The 27114-nt window shown below is 46.6% G+C and overlaps 1 protein-coding gene across 2 annotated transcripts; it reads right to left on the reverse strand.

Moving 5' to 3' along the window:
• Nucleotides 1–225: 225 nt before the first annotated feature.
• Nucleotides 226–26651, reverse strand: bcl10 (BCL10 immune signaling adaptor). 2 transcript variants are annotated; one of them, XM_078219014.1, is made up of 3 exons: nt 26450–26651; nt 8340–8625; nt 226–3774 (listed from the first exon to the last, which is right to left on the reverse strand). In XM_078219014.1, exons 1-3 carry the CDS (start codon nt 26498–26500, stop codon nt 3407–3409), a joined length of 705 nt encoding a protein of 234 aa, XP_078075140.1. In that variant the 5' UTR covers nt 26501–26651; the 3' UTR covers nt 226–3406. The 2 variants fall into 2 exon arrangements, with proteins under 2 accessions (XP_078075140.1, XP_078075139.1); XM_078219013.1 differs by having other exon boundaries at nt 226–3777.
• Between the last annotated feature and the right edge of the window lie 463 nt (nt 26652–27114).

Consider the following 27114-nt stretch of genomic DNA (forward strand, 5'->3'; position numbering starts at 1 on the left):
ATATAATTTGTTCCGTATGAAGTGCTTTTGAAAGTGTCTGTGAAAGTGTGATCAGCTGCTTGATAAATGCAGCCCTTTCCTGTTTTTCCTATGGGGATCTCTGTTAAATTGAGACAAAAAGAAAGAACCCTCTCACCACCACCAACCCCCCCTCCCCCAACCACCGCCCACCCCCCCCCCCCACCCCTCCACCTCCCTCCGCCAACCCCACCCCCTCACCCCAAAAGCAATCCAAATTAATAAAAGATTTGAGAACATAATTCCTTCTCAGGTCAGTTCATGAATTTTGTTAAAACATCTTATAAACCAAAAGAACACACATCACATAACTGAACCCAACACCGATCATGACCGATGTGACAATTAGGTACACACAATTAACGGTCAAGGTTTATCATTGAAGCTAAACATTTTTTACTTGGAGATTATTAAAAAGCGTGCAACAAATGGGTTGTAACTGGTCGTGTGTGAGAGTTACCATAGGATGAGAAGGTGGGACTTTCCAGCTGTCTGTCGATGGGATCTTCCAGTTCCATCGAAGGCGAGCCCGTCCGGGAAACAAAACGCCTTAGAGAATGCAGGCTAATAATTGATTTTAGCTGGGAATGTATTTGTTTTAAATCGGAGTTAATGCATTTTTGTTTATTTTGGTTTTTCTCCTGGGGTTTCAGAGTAGGGTTTGGATTAGGTTGCTTGACAGAGGCAGTCATGTGTTAATGGGCGCAGCTAAGCTTACAGGGAAAATGTAGTCAGCCTCTCTCTGGAGGCTGCTTTTGGCTCGTCAGAAGACAGGCGTCTCTCTGTCTCTTTCTCTCTCCAGAGATGTTCAAGGGCTCTAGAACTGTTAACAAGCATGACAGCCTGGTGGCTTGCTAGCTGATTTTCAAGTTGGGTTTGAAGTCTATAAGAGGAATATTGCTCGAATTGGAACTAATAGAGATTGGTTAGCAGTTAAGAATTGTATCTTGTCATGTTTAAGTATTGATCAAATAGAATCATAGAGGTTTACAGCATGGAAACAGGCCCTTCGGCCCAACTCGTCCATGCCGCCCTTTTTTTTTAAAAAACCTCTAAGCTAATCCCAATTGCCCACATTTGGCCCATATCCCTCTATACCCATCTTACCCAAGTAACTGTCTAAATGCTTTTTAAATTACAAAATTGTACCCGCCTCTACTACTACCTCTGGCAGCTTATTCCAGACACTCACCACCCTCTGTGAAAAGGTTGCTCCTTTGGGTACTTTTGTATCTCTCCTCTTTCATCTTAAACCTATGCCCTCTAGTTTTAGACTACCCTACCTTTGGGAAAACATATTGACTATCTAGCTGATCTATGCCCCTCATTATTTTATAGACCTCTATAAGATCACCCCTCAGCCTTCTATGTTCCAGAGAAAAAAGTCCCCAGTCTATCCAGCCTCTCCTTATAACTCAAACCATCAAGTACCAGTAGCATCCTACTAAATCCTTTCTGCACTCTTTCTAGTTTAATAATATCCTTTCGATAATAGGGTGACCAGAACTGTACACAGTATTCAGAGTGTGGCCTTACCAATGTCTTGTACAACTTCAACAAGATGTTCCAACTCCTGTATTCAATATTCTGACTAATGAAACCAAGCATGCTGAATGCCTTCTTCACCACTCTGTCCACCTGTGATTCCACTTTCAAGGAGCTATGAACATGTACCCTTAGATCTCTTTGTTCTGTAACTCTCCCCAACGCTCTACCATTAACTGAGTAAGTCCTGCCCTGATTCAATCTACCTCACATTTATCTAAATTAAACTCCTTCTGTCATTCATCAGCCCACTGGCCCAATTGATCAAGATGCCATTGCAATCTGAGATAACTTTCTTTACAGTCCACAATGCCACCAATCTTGGTGTCATCTGCAAACTTACTAACGATGCCTCCAATATTCTCATCTAAATCATTACTATAAATGACAAATAACAGTGGAACCAGCACCGATCCCTGAAGCACACCGCTGGTCACAGGCCTCCAGTTTGAAAAACAACCCTCTACAACCACCCTCTGGCTTCTTCATCAATCCAATTTGGTATCCATTTAGCTACCTCACTCTGGATGCCATGAGGTTTAACCTTATGCAAAAACTTACCATGCGGTACCTTGTCAAAGGCCTTGCTAAAGTCCATGTAGATAACATCAACTGCACTGCCCTCATCTACCTTCTTGTTCACCCCTTCAAAAATCTCAATCAAATTTGTGATTGAGACATGATTTTCAATTCACAAACCCATGCTGACTGTCCCTAATCAGTACTTGCATCTCTAATGCCTGTGGATCCTGTCTCTCAAAATACCTTCCAACAACTTACCCACCACAGATGTGAGGCTCGCTGGCCTGTAGTTCCCAGGCTTTTCCCTGCAGCCCTTTTTAAACAAAGGCACTATATTTGCCACTCTCCAATCTTCAGGCACCTGACCCGTGACTATCGATGATTCAAACATCTCTGCTAGGGGATCCGTAATTTCCTCCCTAGCCTCCCACAATGTCCTGGGATACACTTCATCAGGTCCTGGGGATTTATCTACTTTGATGCGCTTTAAGACTTCCAGCACCTCCTTCTCTGTAATATGTACATTCCTCAAGACATCAGTATTTATTTCCCCAAGTTCCCTAACATCCATGCTTTTCTCAACAGTAAATACTGATGAGAAATATTTAGGATCTCACCCATCTCTTGTGGATCCACACCTTGTTGATCCTTCAGAGGCCCTACTCTCTCCCTTGTTACTCTTTTGCCCTTTATGTATTTGTAGAAGCTCTTTGGATTCTCCTTTGCCTTATCTGCCAAAACAATCTCATGTCCCTTTTTGCCCTTCTGATTTCTCTCTTAACTCTACTCCTACACCCCCTACATTCTTCAAGAGATTCACTTGATCCCAGCTGCCAATGCATGTCATGTGCCTCTTTCTTCTTCTTGACCAAGGCCTCAATATTCTGAGTCATCCAGGGTTCCCTGCTTCTGCCAGCCTTGCCCTTCACTCTAAGAGGAATGTGTTTACCCTGAACCCTGGTTAACACATTTTTAAAAGCCTCCCACTTACCAGACGTCCCTTTGCCTTCCCACAGATTCCCCCAATTAACTTTTGAAAGTTCTTGCTGATACTATCAGTTAAATGTTAAGCTAATTCATTTGTTATAATTAAACTGTATTGTTAAATAAAATTTGTTTTCATAAAAGCTTCCTAGTGTGTCAATAGAATCACACCTGAAGTGAAACATCTTATCCTCACATTGATGTCAAAACAAAAAAGATTTTGGGTCTAGTTTGGCTTCGTAATATACCTTGATGCTTAACAAAATGGAATCAGTCTTTCCTTTTGTACGTCCATATCCATATGCTTTTAGCAAAGACTGATTTTGGGATTTTGAGGTCATGGCGCACGTGACCTCAAGGGTAAGAATTCAGTGTCACTGGAATTGCTACACGCTCCCTCAGATTCAGCTTCGAGTTCAGGAGGAAGAGAAGGTGCTCCAGGTTCCCCGGGCCTGGGGAGGCTTAATGTTGTAGGCATGGTTTCCACATTACTCAATACGACTGTCTTCTCCAGCAAGGACATAGATTGTAAGTCTAACGGAGAGTGAGTTGGTGAGGCAGACGGCACTGGGCTGTACTCTCCTTCCGGGTGAAACAGAATGTTTGCTTCTGTCCTCTGAGTGCTGGTCTCAACAGAAGAAAACACAGACAGGTTGTTTGTTCCGGATATTTCTTTGGACGTCTCGCAACTGCTCGAAAAGGTTCCTGCTTCAGGTGGAAGAGAAAAAAAAAATGGAGGAGAGAGATACATGACACTCGATGAATATCGATTTGATGTGGCTTATAATTTTAATTCCTTAACTAGAAAAGAAAATCTATCAGAGGGACACAATTCCGTGAAAAAGCAACAAATCAGAGGCTGGATTTTCACCGAGGCCAGTTGCTCGATTTTGGAAACTTCCTGGCAGGGTAGACCTGGCTCACTTTCTCTTCATCTTAATTTATGTCCCTTTAATCATCCAGGGAGCTCTGGATTTGTTTGTCCTGCCTTTCTCTTTTGAATGAATATACTTTGATTGTATCCGAAACTACTAGTGACACGGTGGCACAATGGTTAACACTGCTGCCTCACAGCCCCAGGGACCCGGATTTGATTCCGGCCTTGGGCCACTGTGCGGAGTCTGCACATTCTCCCAGTGTCTGCATGGGTTTCCTTTGGGTGCTCCGGTTTCCTCCCACACTCCAAAAATGCATAGGTTAAGTGGTTTGGCCATGGTAAATACACTGGGTTATGGGGCTAGGGCTGGGGAGAGGGACTGGGTAAGATGCTCTGTCAGAGAGTCGGTGCAGACTCAATGGGCCGAATGGCCACATTCTGCACTGGAGGGATTCTAGGATTCTTCACTGATGCCTCTTCTTTGAAGGCAGGCCATCGTTCAGCTATTGTTTTCCTGCCAACCTTTGACTCTGTTACACCCAATTTTCACTCCAGGGAGTTGGGGGCAGGATAAGGTCAGGAGGTCCCATTCTCAAGTTTGGAAAATCGCAGGCTTGAGAGAGGATTGTAGGGTTGGATGGGATTTCAGAGGTACAGAGTGGCAAGGTGTCTGGAAAACAAGCATGAGGATTTTTAAAGTGAATCTTCACAAGGTGGGAGTTGACGTAGATCAGTGAGCACAGAATGAAGTTAAGAGTGCGGACAGCAGAATTATGGAAGAACTGAAATTTCCAAAGGACGGGAGGATGGCCTGGCGTCTGAGAGATGGCAACGGCAGGGATGAAAGTTTCAGATGAGCTGTTGCAGGGGTGGGGATGGGCTACATTATGGAGACAGTCTTTGTGACGAAGAGGGCATGGGATTCGAAGCGTGATTCAGGGCCTAATAAGTTCCCGAGGTTGAGAGCAGACTGCAAAGGCAGAGACATTGGCAAAGGAAGCTGATGGAATTGGTGACCAGAGAACAGGGTTTGTGAAGGAAATCAAAAATATCACCTTCAGCCTTCTCAACATTTCATTGGAGCAGAAGAAGGCTCATCTAGATCGATGTAGAGGGATATGATATAGTTGGCATTACAGAGACGTGGCTCCAAGATGACCAAGGACGGGAAATAAACATTGAGGGTTATGCAGTGCTTAGGAAGGACAGACAGACAGGAAAAGGTGGTGGAGTTGCATTGTTGATCAAAGATGATATCGATACGATATTTAGGAAAAATATTAGCCCACACAATGTGGAATCTGTATGGGTTAAGAAACACCAAGGGGCAAAAAACATTGATGGGGGTGGTCTTCAGACCACCAAACTGTTGTGGTAATGTTGGGAAAAGCATTAGACAGGAAATCAGAGATGCATATGCTAAAGGAACATCTGTAATACTGGGCAACTTTAATCTGCATATAGATTGGGAGAGTCAAATTAGTCACAGTACAACAGAGGAGGAATTTCTGGAGTGCATACGGGATGGTTTTCTGGAGCAATACATTGAGGAAGCAACAAGGGAACAGGCCATCTTGGACTGGGTGTTGTGCAATGAGAAAGGATTAGTTGGCAATCTAGTTGTGAGAGAACCCTTGGGGATGAGTGACCATAATATGGTAGAATTCTTTGTCAAGTGATGGAGTTGGTTCTGAGACCAGGGTACTGAATCTTAATAAAGCTAACTATGATGGTATGAGGGATGGATTGGCTATGATGGACAGGGAAACATTACTGAAAGGAAAGACAGTGGACAGGTAATGGCAGGTATTTAAAGAAGAATAGGTGAACTCCAGAAGATGTTTATTCCTGTTTGACACAAGAGTGGTAGGGGAATTGTGGCCAAAGGGAGATTAGAGATAGTATTAGATTCACAAAGACAGTTAGAAATGGGAGAATTCATAACGGGAAACAAAGAAATGGCCAAGGAATTTGTACTTTGTTTCAATCTTCACAAAGGAAGACATGAATAATACTGCCAGAAGTTCTGATAGAAACAAGTTTTAGTGAGGAGCTGAAGGAAATCAGCATTAGTAGAGAAGTGGTTTTCGAATCATAGAACATTACAGCACATAAACAAGCCTTTTGGCCCTTCTTGGCTGTGCTGAACCATTTTTGTGCCTAGTCCCACTGACCTGCACCTGGACCATATCCCTCCACACCCCTCTCATCCATGTACCTGTCCAAGTTTTTCTTAAATGCATTCACCACCTCATTCCACACTCCCACCACTCTGTGTGAAGAAGCCCCCACTAATATTCCCTTTAAACTTTTCCCCCCTCACCCTTAACCCATGTCCGCTAGTTATTTTCTCCCCTAACCACAGTGGAAAAAGCCTGCTTGCATTCACTCTATCTATACCCATCATAATTTTATACACGTCTATCAAATCTGCTCTCATTCTTCTGCGCTCCAGGGAATAAAGTCCTAACCTAAATTGGGGAAATTGATGGGATTGAAGGTGGATAAATCTCCAGGTCCTGATAATCTTCATCCCAGATACTTAAGGAAGTGCCCCCGGAAATAGTAGATTAATTCGTGGTTAATTTCAAAAACTTTTTGGACTCTGGACCAGTTCCTACAGATTGGAGAGTAGCTAATGTAAGCCCGCTATTCAAAAAGGGAGGTAGAAAGAAAACAGGGAACTATAGACCAGTGAGCCTAACGTCGGTACTGGGGAAGCTGCTATAGTCCATTACAAGGATTTCATAGCACAGCATTTGGAAGGCAGTGGTATAATCAGACAAAGTCAGCATAGATTTACAAAAGGAAAATCTTGCTTGATGAATCTATTGGAATTCTTTAGGATGTAATTAGTAGAGTTGACCGAGGAGAACCAGTGGATGCGGTTTATTGAGACTTTCAGAAGGCATTCAACAAGGTCTCACATAACAGACTACTATGTAAAGTTAAAGCACATGGGATTGCAGGTAATGTCTTGAGATGGATAGAAAGCTGGTTAGCAGATAGGAAGCAAAGAGCTGGCATAAATGGGTCTTTTTCTGATTGGCAGTCAGTGACTAGTGGGGTTCCACAGGGATCTGTGCTCGGACCCCAACTGTTCACATTATATATTAATGATTTGGAAGGTGGAACTGAATGTATTATCTCCAAATTTGCAGTTGATACAACTTTGGGTGAGAGGGTGAGCTGTGAGGGGGAGGCAAAGATACTTCAGTGTGATTTGGACAGGCTGAGTGTGTGGGCATGTGCATGGCAGATGCAGAATAATGTGGATAAATGTGAGGTTATCCACTTTGGTAGCAATAATAGGAAGACAGATTATTACTTGAATGGATGCATATTGAGAGAGGTGGATACTCAGTCAGACCTTGGTGTCCTCGTGCATCAGTCACTGAAAGTAAGCGCGCAGGTACAGCAGGCAGTAAAAAAGGCAAATGGCATGTTGGCCTTCACCGTGAGAGGGTTTGAGTATAGGGATAGGGATGTTTTGCTGCAATTGTACAGGGTGTTAGTGAGGCCACACCTGGCATATTGTGTGCAGTTGTGGTGTCCTTATCTGAGGAAGGATGTCCTTGCTATAGAGGGAGCACAGCGAAGGCTTACCAGGCTGATTCCTGGGATGGCAGGTCTGTCATATGAGGAGAAACTAAGTCGGTTAGGCTTATATTCACTGGAGTTTAGAAGAGTGAGAGGGGATCTCATAGAAGTTTATAAAATTCTAAGAGTTAGACAGAGTAGATTCAGAATGAATGTTCCCAATAACGAGGGAGTCCCAGAGTGTGTTTCTGTCTCTCTCCCTGGTATTGGAAATGCAGCTCTTGGTGGCTGGCGAGCTGATAGCTGGAGGCAAGGAGTGCCTCTGACTCTTGAAATGTGCTGAAAGTTCCAGGGCCGGAAGGCTTCAGTGTTTTCAACTCAACGTCCAGGAGTCCACAGCAGGGGTTGGAAAGCTGCAAAATCCAGCATCACATGAGCATACTTGTCTTCTGTGCTAAACCTAGAACAGGGTTTGTTTGGTTGGAACAGCACATTTAGCTGTTAAGGTATGTACAATGTCATGGTTATTATTTTTAGTTTGTAATTGGTAAAAGTGATTGCTAATTATGTTATATGTTAACTGTATTCTTAAATAAACTTTGTTTGATAAAAGCTCCCTAGAGGGTCATTGAATCATACCTGGAGTGAAACATCTTATGCTTACCGTTACCAAAGTACAAAACTTTTGGTCTGGGCTCACTTCATAAAAAAACCTTGGGGTTTCTGACCTGGATTATAACACCTATCAAAGTTATCGAACGGTGAGGGAAAATACAATTTTAACTCTATACCCAAGGAGAAGAAATGCAGACACATACTTTGATGGAGAGAGAGAGAGAAAATATGTTTTTACCTTTCTGGATCAGCTTTTCATTTTTAATCTTCTGCACCTCATCTGTTATTCTCTGGACGAGGAAATTCTGCGTGCCCTCACGCCTGATACTGCTGAGCAGTGTATCCAGGCCTTTCGGATTTTCTGTTAGGTGATCAAGTAACTTTCCTGCCTTTCGCCTGCCCGCTATCTGGTAAGAAATCTCCTCTGTATCATCCTTTGACAGTATCCTTTTTGCTCGTAAGTAATCAAAGTGTCTCTCTGCAATTATTTTATCACACAGATACGGCCGCAGATTTTCTAAAGCCTGCAAACAAAACAATAAAGTTGTCAGTAATTACACTCTCCACACATAACAAAAAACACCAACCCACACCGCCTCCCACTTACCAAATCTGTACCTCAATGAAGCATTCACAATAACAAACGCAGAAACTAGAAGGAGTACACCATTCGGCCCTTTGAGCCTTCTCCACCATTCATTTTCATCATGGCTGATCATTGAATTCAATATCCTCATATCCCCTTCCTCTCATATCCCTTGATCCCTTTAGCCCCAAGAGCCATATCTAATTTCTTCTTGAAATCAGACAACGTTTTGGCCTCAACTACATTCTGTGATAATGAATTCCACACATTCACCACCCTCTGGGTGAAGAAATTTCTCCTCACCTCAGTTCTAAAAGATTTACCCCTTATCCTTAAATTTTGACCCATAGTTCTGGACTCCCCCACCTCGGGAACATTCTTTCTGAACCTACCCTGTCAGAATTTTATAAGTTTCTATGAGACCCCCTCTCACTCTTCTAAACTCTAATGAATATAATCATAGAAATCATAGAAACCCTACAGTGCAGAAGGAGGCCATTCGGCCCATCGAGTCTGCACCAACCACAATCCCACCCAGGCCCTACCCCCACATATTTACCCGCTAATCCCTCTAACATACACATCCCAGGACTCGAAGGGGCAATTTTTAACCTGGCCAATCAACCTAACCCGCACATCTTTGGACTGTGGGAGGAAACCGGAGCACCCGGAGGAAACCCATGCAGACACGAGGAGAATGTGCAAACTCCACACAGACAGTGACCCGAACCGGGAATCGAACCCGGGACCCTGGAGCTGTGAAGCAGCAGTGCTAACCACTGTGCTACCGTGCCGCCCTAAGCACATATCCCTGCAATACCCCGCTAGTCACTGTCTGCCAATCAGGAAAAGACCCATTTATGCCAACTCTTTGCTTCCTATCTGCTAACCACCTTTATATCCATCTCAAGACATTACCTGCAATCCCATATACTTTAACTTTACATAGTAGTCTGTGATGTGAGACCTTCTGAAAGTCTAAATAAGCCACATCCACTGGTTCTCCTTGGTCAACTCTACTAGTTACATCCTCAAAATATTCCAATAGATTTCGTCAAGCATGATTTCCCTTTTGTAAATCTATGCTGACTTTGTCTGATTATACCACTGCCTTCCAAATATTGAGTTATGAAATCCAGCAACTTCCCCAGTACTGACATTAGGCTCACTGGTCCATAGTTCCCGGTTTTCTCTCTACCTCCCTTTTTGAATAGCGGGCTTACATTAGCTACCCTCCAATCTGTAGGAACCAGTCCAGAGTCCAAAGAATTTTGGAAATTAACCACCAAGGGACCTACTATTTCCAGGGGAACTTCCTTAAGTACTCTGGGATGAAGATTATCAGGGCCTGGAGATTTATCCACCTTCAATTCCATCAATTTCCCCAAAACCATTTCTCTGTTAATGCTGATTTCCTTCAGCTCCTCACTAAAACTGGTTTGTCTCAGAACTTCCGGCAATACTATTCATGTCTTTTTTTATGAAGACTGAAGCAAAATATGAATTTAATTCCTCGGTCATTTCTTTATTCCCGTTATGAATTCTCTGTTTCTGACTGTCTACATTTGTTTTTGCCGATCTTTTTCTCTTTACATACCGAAAGAAGCTTTTATAGTTTACATACCGAAAGAAGCTTTTATAGTCAATTTTTATGTTCTCTGCCAGCTTACTTTCATACTCTTTTTCCCCTTCTTAATCAACCCCTTGGTCCCCCTTTGCTGAATTGTGATCTGTGATCACTCTTGTTTAGACATGATGGGAATCTATTTTAGTGACTCTGATAGATTTTCTCTATCTCATCATCTCAGATTGTGGATGATACAATGCTAGGTGGGAAGGCAAGTTGTGCAGAGGTCAGAGAGAGGCTGCAAAGAAATACAGAGAGGTTGAGGGAGTAGACAACAAGATGGAAAATGGAGAAGCATATCGGGGAGTGTGAAGCTATTCACTATGGTCTTAATACTCTGGAATCAGACTATTTTTAAATGATGTGAAACTTGTAATTGTTGATGTTCAAAGGGCTTGCAGAAAATGTAGAAAGTTCACATGCAGGTTCAGCAAACAATTAGGAAGGCAAATGGGATGTTGCCTTTATTGCAAGTGGCTTGGAGTACAAGAATAAGGAAGTGTTACTGGAGTTATACAAGGTTTTGGTAAAACCACTTCTGCAATGCTGTGTGGAGTTTTGATCTCCACATTTAAGAAAGGATAAACTTCCACACAGTACAGCGAAGGTTCACTAAGTTGCTCCCTGGGATGAGGGGGGGTCGTCCTCGGAGTAAATTGGGTTTATATTCTCTGGGAATTTAAAAAAATGAGACAAGATCTCACTGACACCGAGAAAATTGAGAAGGGGTTTGACAGGGTGGATGCTGAGAGATTGTTTCCGATGGTTGGTGAATCTGAAACACAGGAACAGTGCCCCAGGATAACGGGCTGAAATAGGAAGCAATCTCTCCACTCACAAGGTTGAGTATCTGTGGAATTCTCCACCTCACAGGATTGTGGAAGCTGCTTCGTTAGGCTGGGGCAGACATATTTTTGGTCTCGTAGGGAATTAAGGGATGTGGGGAGTGGGTAGGAAAATGGAGTTGAAGCCATGATTGGATAGGGGGTTGGAGTTTAAGAGCCGTGGGGTTATGCTGCAACTGTACAGGACCTTGGCGAGACCACATTTGGAATATTGTGTGCAGTTCTGGTCACCTCACTATAAGAAGGATGTGGAAGCGCTGGAAAGAGTGCAGAGGAGATTTACCAGGATGCTGCCTGGTTTGGAGGGTAGGTCTTATGAGGAAATGTTGAGGGAGCTAGGGCTGTTCTCTCTGGAGCGGAGGAGGCTGAGGGGAGACTTAATAGAGGTTTATAAAATGATGAAGGGGATAGATAGAGTGAACGTTCAAAGACTATTTCCTCGGGTGGATGGAGCTATTACAAGGGGGCATAACTATAGGGTTCGTGGTGGGAGATATAGGAAGGATATCAGAGGTAGGTTCTTTATGCAGAGAGTGGTTGGGGTATGGAATGGACTGCCTGCAGTGATAGTGGAGTCAGACACTTTAGGAACATTTAAGAGGTTATTGGATAGGCACATGGAGCACACCAGGATGATAGGGAGTGGGATAGCTTGATCTTGGTTTCAGATAAAGCTCGGCACAACATCGTGGGCCGAAGGGCCTGTTCTGTGCTGTACTGTTCTATGTTCTATGTCTATGATTATATTGAATAGTGGAGCAGGCTGGATGGGTCATGTCATCTACTCCTGCTTCTATTTCTTGCACTCTCGAATTACATATTTGGATTAGTAACTAATAAAAATCACTCGTAACGACAGGGGTCAGGACGGAATCTATCTGGCCAATGTACCCAACACTGAATACACTGCAGAGCATTCTGAGCAAATCTCTACAAAGTATCACTTCCTGTTTTCAACCTTCTTCACACTCACTATTAGCCTCGATGATTATTTTGTCCGTGCAGTAGCTTTTTGGAAACTAGTTTACCTGGAATCCCAGATCCCTCTCTCTCCCAGGTTCCTCATCTGTCACCATGAAGAATATTTTCCCATCTGTCTTAGTCTGTGTTCATTCTTAACTCTCTATTCTCAAGACGTGCTGGTTAGGGTGGATTGGCCATGCTCAATTCTCCCCCAGTGCACCCGAACAGGCACTGGAGTGTGGCGACTAGGGGATTTTTACAGTAACTTCATTACAGTGTTAATGTAAGCCTACTTTGACACTAATAAATATTTGTACTCTCAGTTGCCTCCCTCCCAATCTGTGCCACATCAACAATGGCAGAGATGACTGTGTAGTGGTAATGTCACTGGATCAGTGTTGTAGAGGCCCAAGCTAATGCTCTGGGGAACACAGGTTCAAATCCCACCATGGCAGCTTATGGAATTAAGATTCAATTAATAAACCTCCAGTCTCAGTAATGGCAAGCATGAAGCTATTTTCGATTTCTGGAAAAACCCTTCTGGTTCACTAATGTCCTTTAGGGAAAGAAATCTGCTGTCCTTACCCAGTCTGGCATACAGCAATGTGGTTGACTCTTAACTGCCCTCAGGCAACAAGGGATGGGTAAAGTCTCATTGTTTTCTCGATTACCATTAAAAAGAACTTGTATTAAATCCACCAGGAGAATGGTGGATTTATGGGAGGCACGGTGGCACAGTGGTTAGCACTGCTGCCTCACAGCGCCAGGGACCCAGTTTCAATTCCAGCCTTGGGTCACTGTCTGTGTGGAGTTTGCACGTTCTCCCCGTGCCTGCGTGGGTTTCCTCCGGGTGCTCCGGTTTCCTCCCACACTCCAAAAATGTGCGGGTTAGGTTGATTGGCCATGCTAAATTGACCCTACTGTCAGGGGGATTAGCAGGGTAAATGAGGGTTGCGAGAATAGGGCCTGGGTGGGATTGTGGTCGGTACAGACTCGATGGGCCAAATGGCCTCTTTCTGTACTGCAGGGATTCTATAAATCCAACAACTTTCAGTCCACCATTCTGTCCCTTTTCTGCATTCGGAGAACAGATATAAAATACTGACTAATAAGTCCGCCAATAGCTTACTCTCCAATATAAAGCAGCCTTTAATCAGCTCTCTTCCTCCTTAGTACACTCACTTAGTATGTTGCTCTTTGTAAATAACGCTCTCTCTCCAGACATTGGATTTTCAAACTTGCCTCCATTTTTTTAAAGACGTCTCTTATTTTTCGACCAAATATACATACAAATTAGGAACAGAAACAGGCCATTCAGCCCCTCAAGCTTGCTCCATCATTCAGTAAGATCATCGCTGATCCGACTATGGCTTTATCTTCACTTTCCTGTCGACCCCTGTACCCTTTGTCACTCTTGCTGGTCAAGATTCTATCCACCACTGCCTTAAAAATATTCAGTGATCTGCCTTCACCGCTCTCCAGGGAAGAGAGTTCCAAAGACCCGTGACCCTCTCGAGAGAAAAAAATTTTCATCTCCCTCTCAAATGAGAGACCTCTTTAGTCCCCAATTTTAGTCTCTCCTCTAAGGGAAAGCCATTGTTGACCTAACTTCACGAGGGGATTTATCTCCAAGGACACGCACCAGTATTAGAACAAAGAACAAAGAGACCAAAGAACAGTACAGCACAGGAACAGGCCCTTCAGCCTGTGCCAATCATGATGCCCTAATTAAACGAGAAAAAAAAACCTTCTGCCCTTACTCGGTCCGTATCCCTCTATCCCCTCCCTATTCACGTTCCCATCCAGGTGCCTCTTAAATGTTGCTATGTACCTGCTTCCACCACCTCCTCTGGCAGCGCATTCCAGGCACCCACCACTCTCTGCGTGAAAAGCTTCCCCTGCACGTCTCCTTTAAACTTTCTCCCTCTCACCTTGAACCTGCGCCCCCTTGTAATTGACACTTCCACCCTGGGGAAAAGCCTCTGACTATCCACCCTGTCTGTGCCTCTCATCATTTTGTAGATCTCTATCGGATCTCCCCTCAGCCTCCGTCTTTCCAGTGAAAACAATCCTAGTTTATTCAACCTCTCCTCATAGCCAATGCCATCGAGACCAGGCTACATCCTGGTGAACTTTCTTTGCACTCTCTCCAAAGCTTCCACGTTCTTCTGGTAATTTTTCATCCCACACTTCAAGGTTGTTCGGATTACATGGATTGACCATGCAAAATTGCCCCTTAATATCCCAGGATATGCATGTTTGATGGATTAGCAAGGTAAATGTGTGGGGCTATGAGGATAGAGTGGGGGAAGAGTCATAGTCAACACCCTCGAGACCAGGCAACATCCTGGTGAACCTTCTGTGCATCTCTCCAAAGCTTCCACGTCCTTCTATTAGTGTGGTGACCAGAACTGCACACTATACTCCAAATGTGGCCTAACCACATATAGCTGCAACATGGTTTCCCAACTCTTGTACTCCATGCCCGGCTGATGAAGGCAAGCATGCCATATGCCTTCTTAATCATCTTGACCACCTGTGTTACCACTTTTAGGGAGCTATGGACCTGCACGCCCAGATCCCTCTGTATGTTAATGTTCCTAAGGGTTCTGCCATTTACAGTATAATTCACACCTAAATTTGATCCTCCAAAATGCATCACCTCTCTGTCTTCTATGACCAAGCTAGTTCTGTATCCATCTAGCCAGCCTACCTTGAATCCCATGCGATTTTAGTTTTTGTACCTGTCTGCCAATTGGGACACCTTACTAAAGTCCACATAAACTACATCCATAGCTCTTCCCTCATCAATTATCTTTGTCATCCCTTCAAAAAACTCAATCAAGTTGGTGAGACATGACCTTCCCCGTACAAAATCATGCTGCCTGTCACTAACTAGTCCATTTTCTTCCAAATGTGCACATATCCTGTAGCCCCAAAGTGCTATATCTAGCCGCCTCTTGAATACATTCAATGTTTTGACATCAACTACTTCCTGAATTCCACAGGCTCACCACACTTTGGGTGAAGAAATGTCTCCTCATCTCCGTCCTAAATGGTCTACCCTGAATCCTCAGACTGTGAGCCCTGGTTCTGGACTCTCCCACCATCGGGAACATCCTTCCTGCATCTACAATCTAGTCCTGTTAGAATTTTATAAGTCTCTGTGATCCCCCCTCATTCGTCTGAACTCCAGCGAAAACAATCCTAACCTATTCAATCTCTCCTCATGCATCAGTCCCGCCATCCCTGGAATCAGCCTGGTAAACCTTCGCTGCACTCCCTCCAGTGCAAGAACAGTGGCACAGTGGTTAGCACTGCTTCCTCATGGCACCAGGGACCCAGATTCAATTCCTGACTTGGATCACTGTCTGTGTGGAGTTTGCACATTCTTCCCGTGTCTGCATGGTATTCCTCCGGGTGCTCCAGTTTTCTCCCACAGTCCAAAGATATGCGGGTTAGGTGGATTGGCCATGTTAAATTGCCCCTTAGTGTCCCGGGATGTATAGGTTAGCAGGGTAAATATGTGGGGGTTACAGGGATAGGGCCTGGGTGGGGTTGTTGCAGACACAATGGGTCCAGTGGCCTCCTTCTGACCTGTCAGGTTTTTAAAAAATCCTTCCTCAGAAAAGGAGTGAGCGGTGATCTTACTGGAACACAAGAGATCCTGAGAGGACCAGGTGACACCGTTTAAAAGTAAGCCGTCTCCCACTTACAACCACGATGAGGAGAAACTTTTTCCCCGGGAGAATCGAGTCTTTTGGAGGGAGATTCCCCCAGAAATCGGTACAAGCAGGGTGGTATCTATGGGAAACCTGAACTCCTAACAGAAATGATAAATGTGATGTAACAGACAGGAAACCCCAGCTTACCATGTTCATTACATCAATCAACATATCAAACTTGCAATGTCATGCATGCCTTATTTGGGCAACAGGATTCTGTGATCCAAGGCACGCCTTCAGTTACATTCTCCAACCACTATACGGAGGTTTAACAACCACCGTGATCCCAATCTATACCTAACACACGGAGGAAAATTTACACAGTCCTGACTACCTGCAGGTAGAGGCTCAAGAAATCCACAACTTCCCCCTGAATCTGTTTGTGATGTTGTTTGAGGGATAAAAATTAATCCAGCCACCAGGAAGGCCTCTCCCCACTCGCAGTTCAATGTGATTCTCACACCCACATGAAAAGACAGGCAGAGATCATTCAATATCTCGTCCGCAGAGGAACACCTCACAGCATCGCTCTCCCGGCCCTCGCCCTCCTCGGACATCGGACCCCCCCCCTTCCCTTATCGGCTGCATGGTCTCCCCCCGCCACACCAACACGGGTCACTGGTATCAGAGCCCTCCTAATGGGTTCCCCGGCAGATCCTCGACATGCTCCCCCCTCACCATCATGACCCCGTAGCCCCTTTGTGATCCATCCCTGCATGAACCCCAACCCCCCCCCCGCATAGGTACTATTTATAGCCCCCACTGTGCATGGCCCCAACTACATTCTGGCCCCATCTACATTCTGGCCCCACACCCCACATAAAGTGCCCAACGACCAGTGTCAGGTGGGCACTGCCATGCTTCCCTCCCGACCACCCAGGGGCTTCAATGGCCTCCGATCCCCCCCACCCTGGTGTGGTCATGGTGCCTGGCCCCGGCTACTGCATGGCAGCAGTGATTCACACTGACGTGACGTCTCGCCAGAGAGGAGGGAAGCATCCAGGAGGGGGAAGCAGGGTGCCGAATTCCCCAATCATATGGAAATCAGTCAATTGTAGGCTAATAAACATGCATCTTTCCTGGGTGTGAAGCAGTTCACTCGCACCCTTACAAAAGCAGGGAAGTCATGATGGGTTGTATCGAACTTTGGTGAGGCCACAGCTGGAGCACTGCGTGCAGTTCTGGTCGCCACATTATAGGAAGGATGTGATTGCACTGGAGGGGGTGCAGAGGAGATTCACCAGGATGCTGCCTGGGACGGAGCATTGAAGTTATGAGGAGAGGTTGGGTAGGCTTGGGTTGTTTTCATTGGAGCAGGGAAGACTGAGGGGTGACCTGATTGAGATGTACAAGATTATGAGGGGCATGAGCAGAGTGGATAAGGAGCAGCTGTTCCCCTTAATTGAAGAGTCAGTCACGGGGGGGACATCGGTTCAAGTTGAGGGGCAGGAGGTTTGGGGGGATTTGAGGAAAAACATTTTTACTCAGAGGGTGGTGACGGTGTGGAATGCGCTGCCTGGGCGGGTGGTGGAGGCGGGATGCATCACATCCTTTACAAAGTACCTGGGTGAGTACTTGGTGCATCATAACATTCAGGGCTATGGGCCAAGTGCTGGCAGATGGGATTGAGTGGACGTTCAGGTGTTTCTGATGTGTCGATGTGGACTCGATGGGCTGAAAGACCTCACCTGCGCTTTGCGATTCTATGACCTTGGGATGGAGGCAGTGAGTTGAAGGTCAAATGAGGCAAAAATATTACACGCGTAAGCATTCCAGAAATTGTTGAATCCTGGCCAAGAATTGGTGAACTTTGAGAAAGAAAGCTTACCGAGTTATTAATCAGTGGATGTAAAGTCTAGTCAATCTTACTCGGAGATGCAGTTGTACAGTAGCTTATTAGCCTGAGAATCTCAACAGAGGCTTTTAGTCCAGTGAACACTCTTCCCTAGAAAATTCCTGGTTTTAATATTTCATTTCTCAAACACTTTTGTAGAACAGCAAGGGGAAGAAATAAAGTTACAAGACACTGGAGGATAAGAAGTGATTTTTTTTTAAAAACGTGGTTAATTGCATCATTGGGAGCCCTGACGATATTCCGGCAATAGCACTGAAGACTTGTGCTCCAGAACTTGTCATGTCCCTATCCAAGCTGTTCCAATACAGCTACAACACAGGTATCTACCCGGCAATGTTAAAATTGCCCAGGTATGTCCTGTACACAAGAAACAGGAAAAATCCAACCCAGCAAATTACTGCCCCAACAATCTATTCTCGATCATCAGTCAACTGATGAAAGGGGTCATCAACAGAGCTATCAAACGGCATTTACTCAGCAACAACCTGCTCAGTGACGCCCAGTTTGGGTTCCACCAGGGTCACTCAAATCCTGACCTCATTGCAGCCTTGGTTCAAACATGGACAAAAGAGCTGAATTCCAGAGGTGTGGTGAGAGTGACAGCCCTTGACAACAAGGCAGCATTTGACCGAATATGGCATCAAGGAATCCTAGCAAAGCTGGAGTCAATGGGTATCAGTGGAAAAACTCTCCCCTAATTGAAGTCATCCCTGGGACAAAGGAAGATGGTTGTGGTGGTTGGAGGTCAATCATCTCAGCTCCAGGACGTCACTGCAGGAGTTCCTCAGGACAGGATCCTAGACCCAACCATCTTCAGCTGCTTCATCAATGTGCCAGGCAATGACAATCTCCAATCCAACAATTGCTCCTTGACATTCAATGGCATTACCATCACTGAATCCACCACTAACAACATCTGGGGGTTACCATTGACCAGAAACTGAATAGACTAGCCATACAATTACTGTAGCTAAAAGAGTAGGTCACCGGTAAGGAATCCTGTGGGGAATAACTCACCTCCTGACTCCCCAAAGCCTGTCCACCATCTACAAGCAAGTCAGGAATGTGATGGAACACTCTCCACTTGCCTGGATAGGTGCAGCTCCAACAACACTCAAGGAGCTCAACATCATCCAGGACAAAGCAGCCCTGCTTGATTGGCACCCCATCCACAAACATTCACTCCCTCCACTACCAATAGTGGGGGCGGCACGGTAGCACAGTGATTAGCACTGTTGCTTCACAGCTCCAGGGTCCCGGGTTCGATTCCCGGCTCGGGTCACTGTCTGTGTGGAGTTTGCACATTCTCCTCGTGTCTGCGTGGGTTTCCTCCGGGTGCTCCGGTTTCCTCCCACAGTCCAAAGATGTGCGGGTTAGTTTGATTGGCCAGGTTGAAAAATTGCCCCTTAGAGTCCTGGGATGTGTAGGTTAGAGGGATTAGCGGGTAAAATATGTGGGGGTAGGGCCTGGGTGGGATTGTGGTCGGTGCAGACTTGATGGGCCGAATGGCCTCCTTCTGCACTGTAGGGTTTCTATGATTCTATGATTTCTAATACACAGCAGCCACGTGTACCAGCTGCAACAACTCACCAGAGTTCCTTAGACAGCACCTTCTAAACCCATGCTCACTACCATCTAGAAGGACAAGAGCAACGGACACATGGGAAACACCACCACCTGGAGGTTCCCCTCTAAGTCACTCACCATCCTGACTTGGAATATATCGCCATTCCTTCAATGTCAGTGATTCAAAATCCTGGAACTCCCTCCCTAACAGCACTGTGGATGAACCTACAACTCAGGGACTGCAGCTGTTTAAGAAAGTGGCTCATCACCACCTTCTCAAGGGCAATTAGGGATGGACAATAAATGCTGGCCTAGCCAGCGACACCCACTTCCCATAAATGAATTTTTAAAAGTTCCAACCAATTGTTATGTTATTTACAGAACTGTACAACCCAGCTCACTGAGGTTAAATTCCCATCTGCCGTTTCCCCGTTAGCCTACAGTTACCTCCCACCACCCCCATCAGCTGGGTATCCAATCCCCTTTGACTCAATTTTCCTCTACCAAACTCTCAGGGAGATGCTAATCAGTCATGTTTAAAGTTTATTTATTAGTCACAACTAGGCTTACATTGACACTGCAAAGAAGTTACTGTGAAAATCCCCTTGTCACCACACTCTAGCGCCTGTTCGGGTACACTGAGGGAGAATTTAGCATGGTCAATGCACCCTAACCAGCACGTCTTTTGGACTGTGGGAGGAAACTGGAGCACCCGGAGGAAACCCATGCAGACACGGGGAGAACGTGCAGACTCTGCACAGACAATGATCCAAGCCAGGATTTGAACCTGGGTCCCTGGCACTGTGAGGCAGCAGTGCTAACCACTGTGCCACTATGCCGCCCCAAGGTTTTTCCTCACATAAAAACAGAAAATGCTATATAAACTCAGCAAAGGTAGGGGAGTCTAAAACTAGAGGGCATGGATTTAAGGTGAGAGATACAAAAGTGTCCAGAGGGGCAGTTTTTCCACACAGAGGGTGGTGAGTGTCTGGAACAAGTTGCCAGAGATAGTAGTAAAAGGTGGGTACAATTTTGTATTTTAAAAAGCGTTTAGACAGTTACATGGGTACAATGGGTATAGAGGGATATGGGCCAAATGCGGGCAATTGGGACCAGCTTAATGGTGAAAACTGGGCAGTTAGGCCGAAGGGCCTGTTTCCATGCTGTAAACCTCTATGACTCTATGACTCTATGACTCTATGACTCTATGACTCTATGACTCTATGACTCTATGACTCTATGACTCTATGACTCTATGACTCTAGGTCTGGCAGCATCTGTGGAGAAAAACAGGATTAATGTTTCGGATCTAAATGATCCTTCTACAGTTACAGAGTCATAGAACAATACAGCACGGAAACAGGCCCTTCGGCCCAAACAGTCCATGTCGACCACAGTGTTCTCCCAGCTAGTCCCAATTGCCTACGTTTGGCCCATATCCCTCTAATCCTTTCCCGTCCACGTACTTATCCAAATGCTTTTTAAATGTTGCTATTGTACCTGCCTCAACCACTTTCTCTGGCAGCTCATTTCATATACGCACCACCCTCTGTGTGAAGATGTTGCCCCTCAGGTCCCTTTTAAATCTTTCCCCTCTCACTTTAAACCTTTGCCCTCTAGTTTTCAATTCTCCTTCCCTGGGAAAAAGACTACGGGCCCGATTTTACCAAAATCGGGGTAAAGTTAGGTGTCGGGCCTATACCGCGATCTGTACCCGATTCCGAGCAGATCGCTGCTTTACCGACACCCAATTCGGGCGCGGGTCCGGCCCGCACCTGAATCGGGCGGCCCGACGATTTAAATGCATTAGCATGCATTTAAATCGACTAAATGAACTGCGCGCCCAACTCTACCGCCAAATCCCACTTTACCGTCTTCTGGTCCGATGCGGATCCGTGCTCTAATCGACCTGCCGAATAAAAATCCGAAGTCACCGCTGCAGCCTCCGAAGAGCGGGGTCAGAGACTGCAACGGCTCCCTGACCCAGGTCATCCTCTGGGGAGGGAGAGGGGGGTGGGAGGAGGAGAGGGGGTGTGACCAATCATCCTCTGGGGTGGGGGGGGGAATTGTGGGAGGGGGGGGATGGTGGGAGGGGAGGGGGTGTGGCGTATCATCCTTTGGGGGGCGGGAGGGGAGGGGGTGTGACCAATCATGCCCTGGGGGAGGAGAGGGGGTGTGACCGATCATCCACTGGGGGGTGGGGGAGGGGGGGGGTTGGCGCTGACACTCTGCGGCCGATCGGTGGGGGGGGGGGGCAGGGGGTTCCGCTGCCGCTCTGCAGCCGATCCTTCCTCCCCACCGGAGGAACAAATCCCTCCTCTCCGGAGTGGCCGCATACTTCAAACACCACGACTGTCATTATTCACCTCAGCGGAACCCCCTGCCCCCCCCCTCCCCACCGATCGGCCGCAGAGTGGCAGTGGCCCCCGCCCCCCCAAGAGGATGATACGTCACACCCCCTCTCCTCCCACACACTCCTCCCCCCCCACCCCCCCCAGGGGATGATCGGACACACCCCCTCTCCTCCCACCCCATCCCACCCCACCCCCCCCCCCCCCACCCCCAGGGGATGATCGGTCACACCCTCTCCCCTCCCCCCGCCCCAGGGGATGATTGGACACACCCCCTCTCCTCCCACTCCATCCCATCCCACCCCACCCCCCTCCCCCCAGGGGATGATCGGTCACACCCTCTCCCCTCCCCCCCCCAGGGGATGATCAGTCACACCCCCTCCCCTCCCCCCAAGATGGTCTGTGTCAGAGAGCCGCTCTCTGTTTTTTTCTTTCCCTCCCAGGCGGGCTGCTTCAGATTTTTTTTCGAACTGCGCATGCACAGTTCAGAGCTCCGATCGGTCCGGCAGCGCTAAACCCCGCCCACAGCACGAATCGGACCGGAGCCGGCAAAACGCATATGGGCGCGCTGGAAAGAGGATTCCAAGCTCGGATCCGTATTTCAGCCGGATCTCGCCCTTAGGCTCTGATTGGTAAAATCGGGCCCTACGTGTGTTCATCCTATCAATGCCCCTCATGATTTTATACACCTCAATAAGGTCGCCCCTCATTCGCCTACGTTCCAAGGAATAAAGTCCTAGCCTGGCCAACCTGTCCCTGTAACTCAGGCCCACTAGAACTGGCGACATCCTCGTAAATCTTCTCTGCACTCTTTCCAGTTTATCAATGTCTTTCCTATAACAAGGTGACCAAAACTGTTCACAACACTCCAAATGCCACCTCACCAACGTCCTGTACAACTGTAAGATAATGTCCCAACTCCAATACTCAATGCCCTGACTGATGAAGACCAGTGTACTAAAACACCTTCTTTACCACCCTGTTTACCTATGTCGTCACTTCGAACAAACAATGTACTTGTACTCCTAGATCCCTCTGTTCCTCAACACTCCCCAGGGCCCTGCCGTTCACTGTACAAGTCCTACCCTGGTTTGACTTTCCAAAATGCAACACATCATTTGTAGAAATGTCAGTCTTTCATTTCTTTGATCTTATTCTCGGGTTCTCCCTCTCTCAGGGATTAGTTTTAGCAGTTTCTAATACAGCTCAGACTGCTCGAACCCATGTTTCCTTTCTTTCCACTTCACAAACTCTCACCTTCAGACTCACAGCTCAAAGTGGCAATATCTATCGATCTTCACACCAATGCCACTTTTACCACTTGTATTTTCAATATCAGATTTTACAAAAGAAGCAAAGCATTTGTTCTTAACTAAATACAGTTGCCAATTACTTGCATTTAAACAGCGTTTTTAATGTAGTAAAGATAATCCAGAGGAGCAACGGTCAAATAAAATGTGACATGAGACAAGGTGACCAAAAGCTTGGTCAAAGGGGTTGGTTTCAAGTTTAAGCTTTAATTTATTTTACGAGTGTCACAAGTAGACTTACATTAACACTGCAATGAAGTTACTGTGAAAAAGGGGGGGCACGCAGAAGCGGGCGACGGGGGGGCACGCAGAGGCGGGCGACGGGGGGGCACGCAGAGGCGGACGACGGGGGGGCACGCAGAGGCGGGCGAGGAGGGGGCACGCAGAGGCGGGCGACAGGGGGGCACGCAGAGGCGGGCGACAGGGGGGCACGCAGAGGCGGGCGACAGGGGGGCACGCAGAGGCGGGCGACAGGGGGGCACGCAGAGGCGGGCGACAGGGGGGCACGCAGAGGCATTTATCTGGGTTGAAGTCCATCTGCCACTTCTCCGCCCAGTCTTGCATCCTATCAACGTCCCTCTGTAACTTCGGACATCCCTCCAGACTATCCACAACCCCACCAACCTTCGTTTCGTCGGCAAATTTACCAACCCATCCCTCCGCTTCCTCATCCAGGTCATTTATGAAAATGACAAACAGCAAGGGTCCCAGAACAGATCCCTGGGGCACACCACTGGTGACCAACCTCCATTTAGAAAAAGACCCATCTATACCCACTCTCTGCCTCCTTTGGGCAAGCCAGTTCTGGATCCACTGGGCAGCAGCCCCTTGGATCCCATGCCCTCTCACTTTTTCTAGAAGCCTTGCATGGGGGCCTTATCGAACGCCTTGCTAAAATCCATATAAACCATATCTACCGCCTTCCCTTCGTCAATGTGTTTAGTCACATTTTCAAAGAACTCCACCAGGCTCGTAAGGCACGATCTGCCCTTGACAAAGCCATGCTGAGTATTCTTGAACATACTAAACCTCTCTAAATGCTCATATATCCTGTCCCTCAGGATCTTCTCCATCAGTTTACCAACCACTGAGGTTAGACTCACCGGTCGGTAATCACCTGGGCTATCCCTATTCCCCTTCTTGAAAATAGGAACCACATCCGCAATCCTCCAGCACCTCTCGCGTCTCCATCGACGACTCAAAGATCATCGCCAGAGGCTCTGCAATCTCTTCCCTCGCCTCCCACAGTAACCTGGGGTACATCCCATCCGGACCCGGTGACTTGTCTATCTTGATGCCATTCAAAGATTCCAGCACAACCTCTTTCTTAAAGTCCACATACTCAATCCTTTCAGTCCACCGCAAGCCCGCAGTACATCCACCCAGGTCCTTCTCCTCTGTGAAAACCGAGGCAAAATACTCATTGAGCACCTCTGCCATTTCTACTGGTTCCGTACAGACTTTCCCGCCTTCACCTTTTATAGGCCCTATTCCGTCACATCTCATCCTTTTACTCTTCACATATTTATAGAACGTCTTTGGGTTCTCCTTAATCCTACCTGCCAGGGCCTTCTCGTGACCCCTTCTGGCTCTCCTAATTTCCTTCTTTAGTCCCTTTCTACAAGCCGTACACTCTTCTAAATCCCTATCTTCGCCAAGCTCTCTGAGCCTTTTGTACGCTTTCCTTTTCTTCTCGACTAGGTCCCGCACAGCTTTCGTGCACCACGGTTCCTTTAACCGACCAACACCTCCCTGTCTGCTCGGAACGTTGTCCTGTAGAACTCTAGACAGACATTCCTTGAAAAACTGCCACCTCTCTTCAGTACATTTCCCCGAGAATACCTCCTTCCAATTTACTCCTCTAATTTGCTGTCTAATGTCTTCATATTTCCCTTTACTCCATATAAACGCTATGGTTCTATTCTATTTCCTTCAAGGTCAGTATGAGAAAAGGAGAAAAGAATGAACAAAATTAAAATAAGTCAAATTTGCAGCCAGCATTCCAGAGAATTAAAGCACTTGTCAACATTTCCCCAACAAGATTAGTGTTCTGGGGAGTGGAGCCCTGTTCACAGGTTGATGTGTGTGTTAGTCCTTCTTTCTGTACATACTGTCAGCCTGCTTCTAACCACAATCACATTGGCTATTTTTAAACTTGAGAAAAGAGCCATTGTTAATACTGAAAAACACATGACACTTCAACAAAGGTTTTCCAAAAAGCATTATTCCAAATTTTAAAAAACCCCTCCAATGTAGGAATGACTGGGATATTATTAACCCAAGCCAAAGGGAAGATCTGAATGGAATAATTCTGGTTTCGAGTTTTGTAAATTTGGATAGATGACACCGAGACAGTGTTTACAATGAGGCCAGTCCATGTGGAGTCTCAGTCCAGTTAGTGAGGCCTGTCTGGACCGGAATGAAATGAAGAGTGGTGGCCTTGCATTGTCCCAGGTATAACCCAGTGCCCAGGTGGGCGACTCCCTACAATGCCCATGCCAGCTTGCCCATGCCAGTCCACATACCTCAGCTTGTGCCCCGATGTGCCCAGCCCATGGAAACATAGAAACTAGAAGCAGGAGGAGGCCACTCGGCCCTTCGAGCCTGCTCCGCCATTCATTTTGATCATGGCTGATCATCGAATTCAATATCCTGATTCCCCCTTCCCCCAATATCCCTTGATCCCTTTAGCCTCAAGAGCTATATCTAATTTCTTCTTTAAATTACACAACGTTTTGACCTCAACTACTTTCTGTGGTAGCGAATTCCACACATTCACCACCCTCTGGGTGAAGAAATTTCTCCTCACCCATGGTGCCCCATGTGCAGTCACCCTGTCACTCCCCAAGTGCACAGGTCCACATTGCCCCAGCTACGGCAGCTTCAGTGACCAGGTGTACCCATACCTCAGTGACCAGGTTAAATTTAAGTTTATTTATTAGTGTCAGAAGTAGGCTTACATTCACACTGCAATGAAGTTACTGTGAAAATCCCCTAGTCGTCACACTCCTGCGCCTGTTCGGGTACACTGAGGGAGAATTTAGCATGGCCAATGCACCTAACCAAAACGTCTTTCAGGCTGTGGGAGGAAACCGGAGCACCCGGAGGAAACCCACACAGACATGGGGAGAACATGCAGACTCCGCACAGTTACCCAAGCCAGGAATTGAACCCGGGTCCCTAGTGCTGTGAGGCAACAGTACTAACCACCTTGCCACTGTGCCACCCTGTATCCTCAGTGCCCAGGTGTACCTGTGCCCAGGTGTATCCATACCTCAGTGCCCAGATGTACCCATCCATACTGCCCCAGTTACCCCAGGCACGCAAGCCCCACTGTGCCCTAGGTGTGCCAGTCTGTCTCCCCCAGCACCCCACGTATGTCAGCCTTGCGGCTCTCTCACCTGTCCTGTCCTTTAAGCGGACAAGGGGGCAGGTAAAGAGCCGGCAAATTCGCGGCAGAGGGCAGGAGGGAGGGAATCCGCTCCTTCCCACAGCGTCAAAGGAGCGGCCATCCACTTACTTCCTTTTTTATTTCAGCCATCTCGTCTTCGGTAAGTTGCACAGACTCCATTAGCGCAGAGTTCCGGGTGGAGGAGAGTCTCTGTGCTCTGTCCACACACTGGGGAATCCTCACCCACACACAGTGTGAAATGCCCAGCCCAGCCTGGTGGTAATTCACCAATTCTCTCTCACGAGAAGCAGCATGATTGTATTGTTAAACTCTGCACTTCCTGGTACTTTTTTCAACTCACTATTAAGGGAAGCCGGTTGTGATTCGAGCCAATGACAACTTCCCCGCGTTTAGCAGTTTCCTTTGGCAGTGCTGACGTTTCAAAACGTTTCAGCCCAAACTCTGGGGGTTGAGATTGTGGGAGAGACACCAGAGAGCGGAAGTTTCATTAAAGATAACACTGCCACAGCTTTTACATTGATAAAATACAACCTCTCCTTCAGAAATAAAGGGTACATTGACTGCAACGCTCTTATCTGGTCAAAATCATTTTCTGTCAACTATTTCCTTTAAAAAAGTCTTGTCTTTTTGGGAAAAGTAGAACTGTCTTGATGGCAATTTAAAAGTTACAAAATAATTCAAAGCACTCATCAGGTCGTTCATCCCAATGGGTTTTTGCTGGATTCAGGCCACACACAAACCTGGAACCAATTTACTTCCGCTCAGCCTATCAG

The sequence above is a fragment of the Mustelus asterias genome, chromosome 8, assembly GCF_964213995.1.
Source record: "Mustelus asterias chromosome 8, sMusAst1.hap1.1, whole genome shotgun sequence".
NCBI classification, from domain to species: domain Eukaryota; kingdom Metazoa; phylum Chordata; class Chondrichthyes; order Carcharhiniformes; family Triakidae; genus Mustelus; species Mustelus asterias.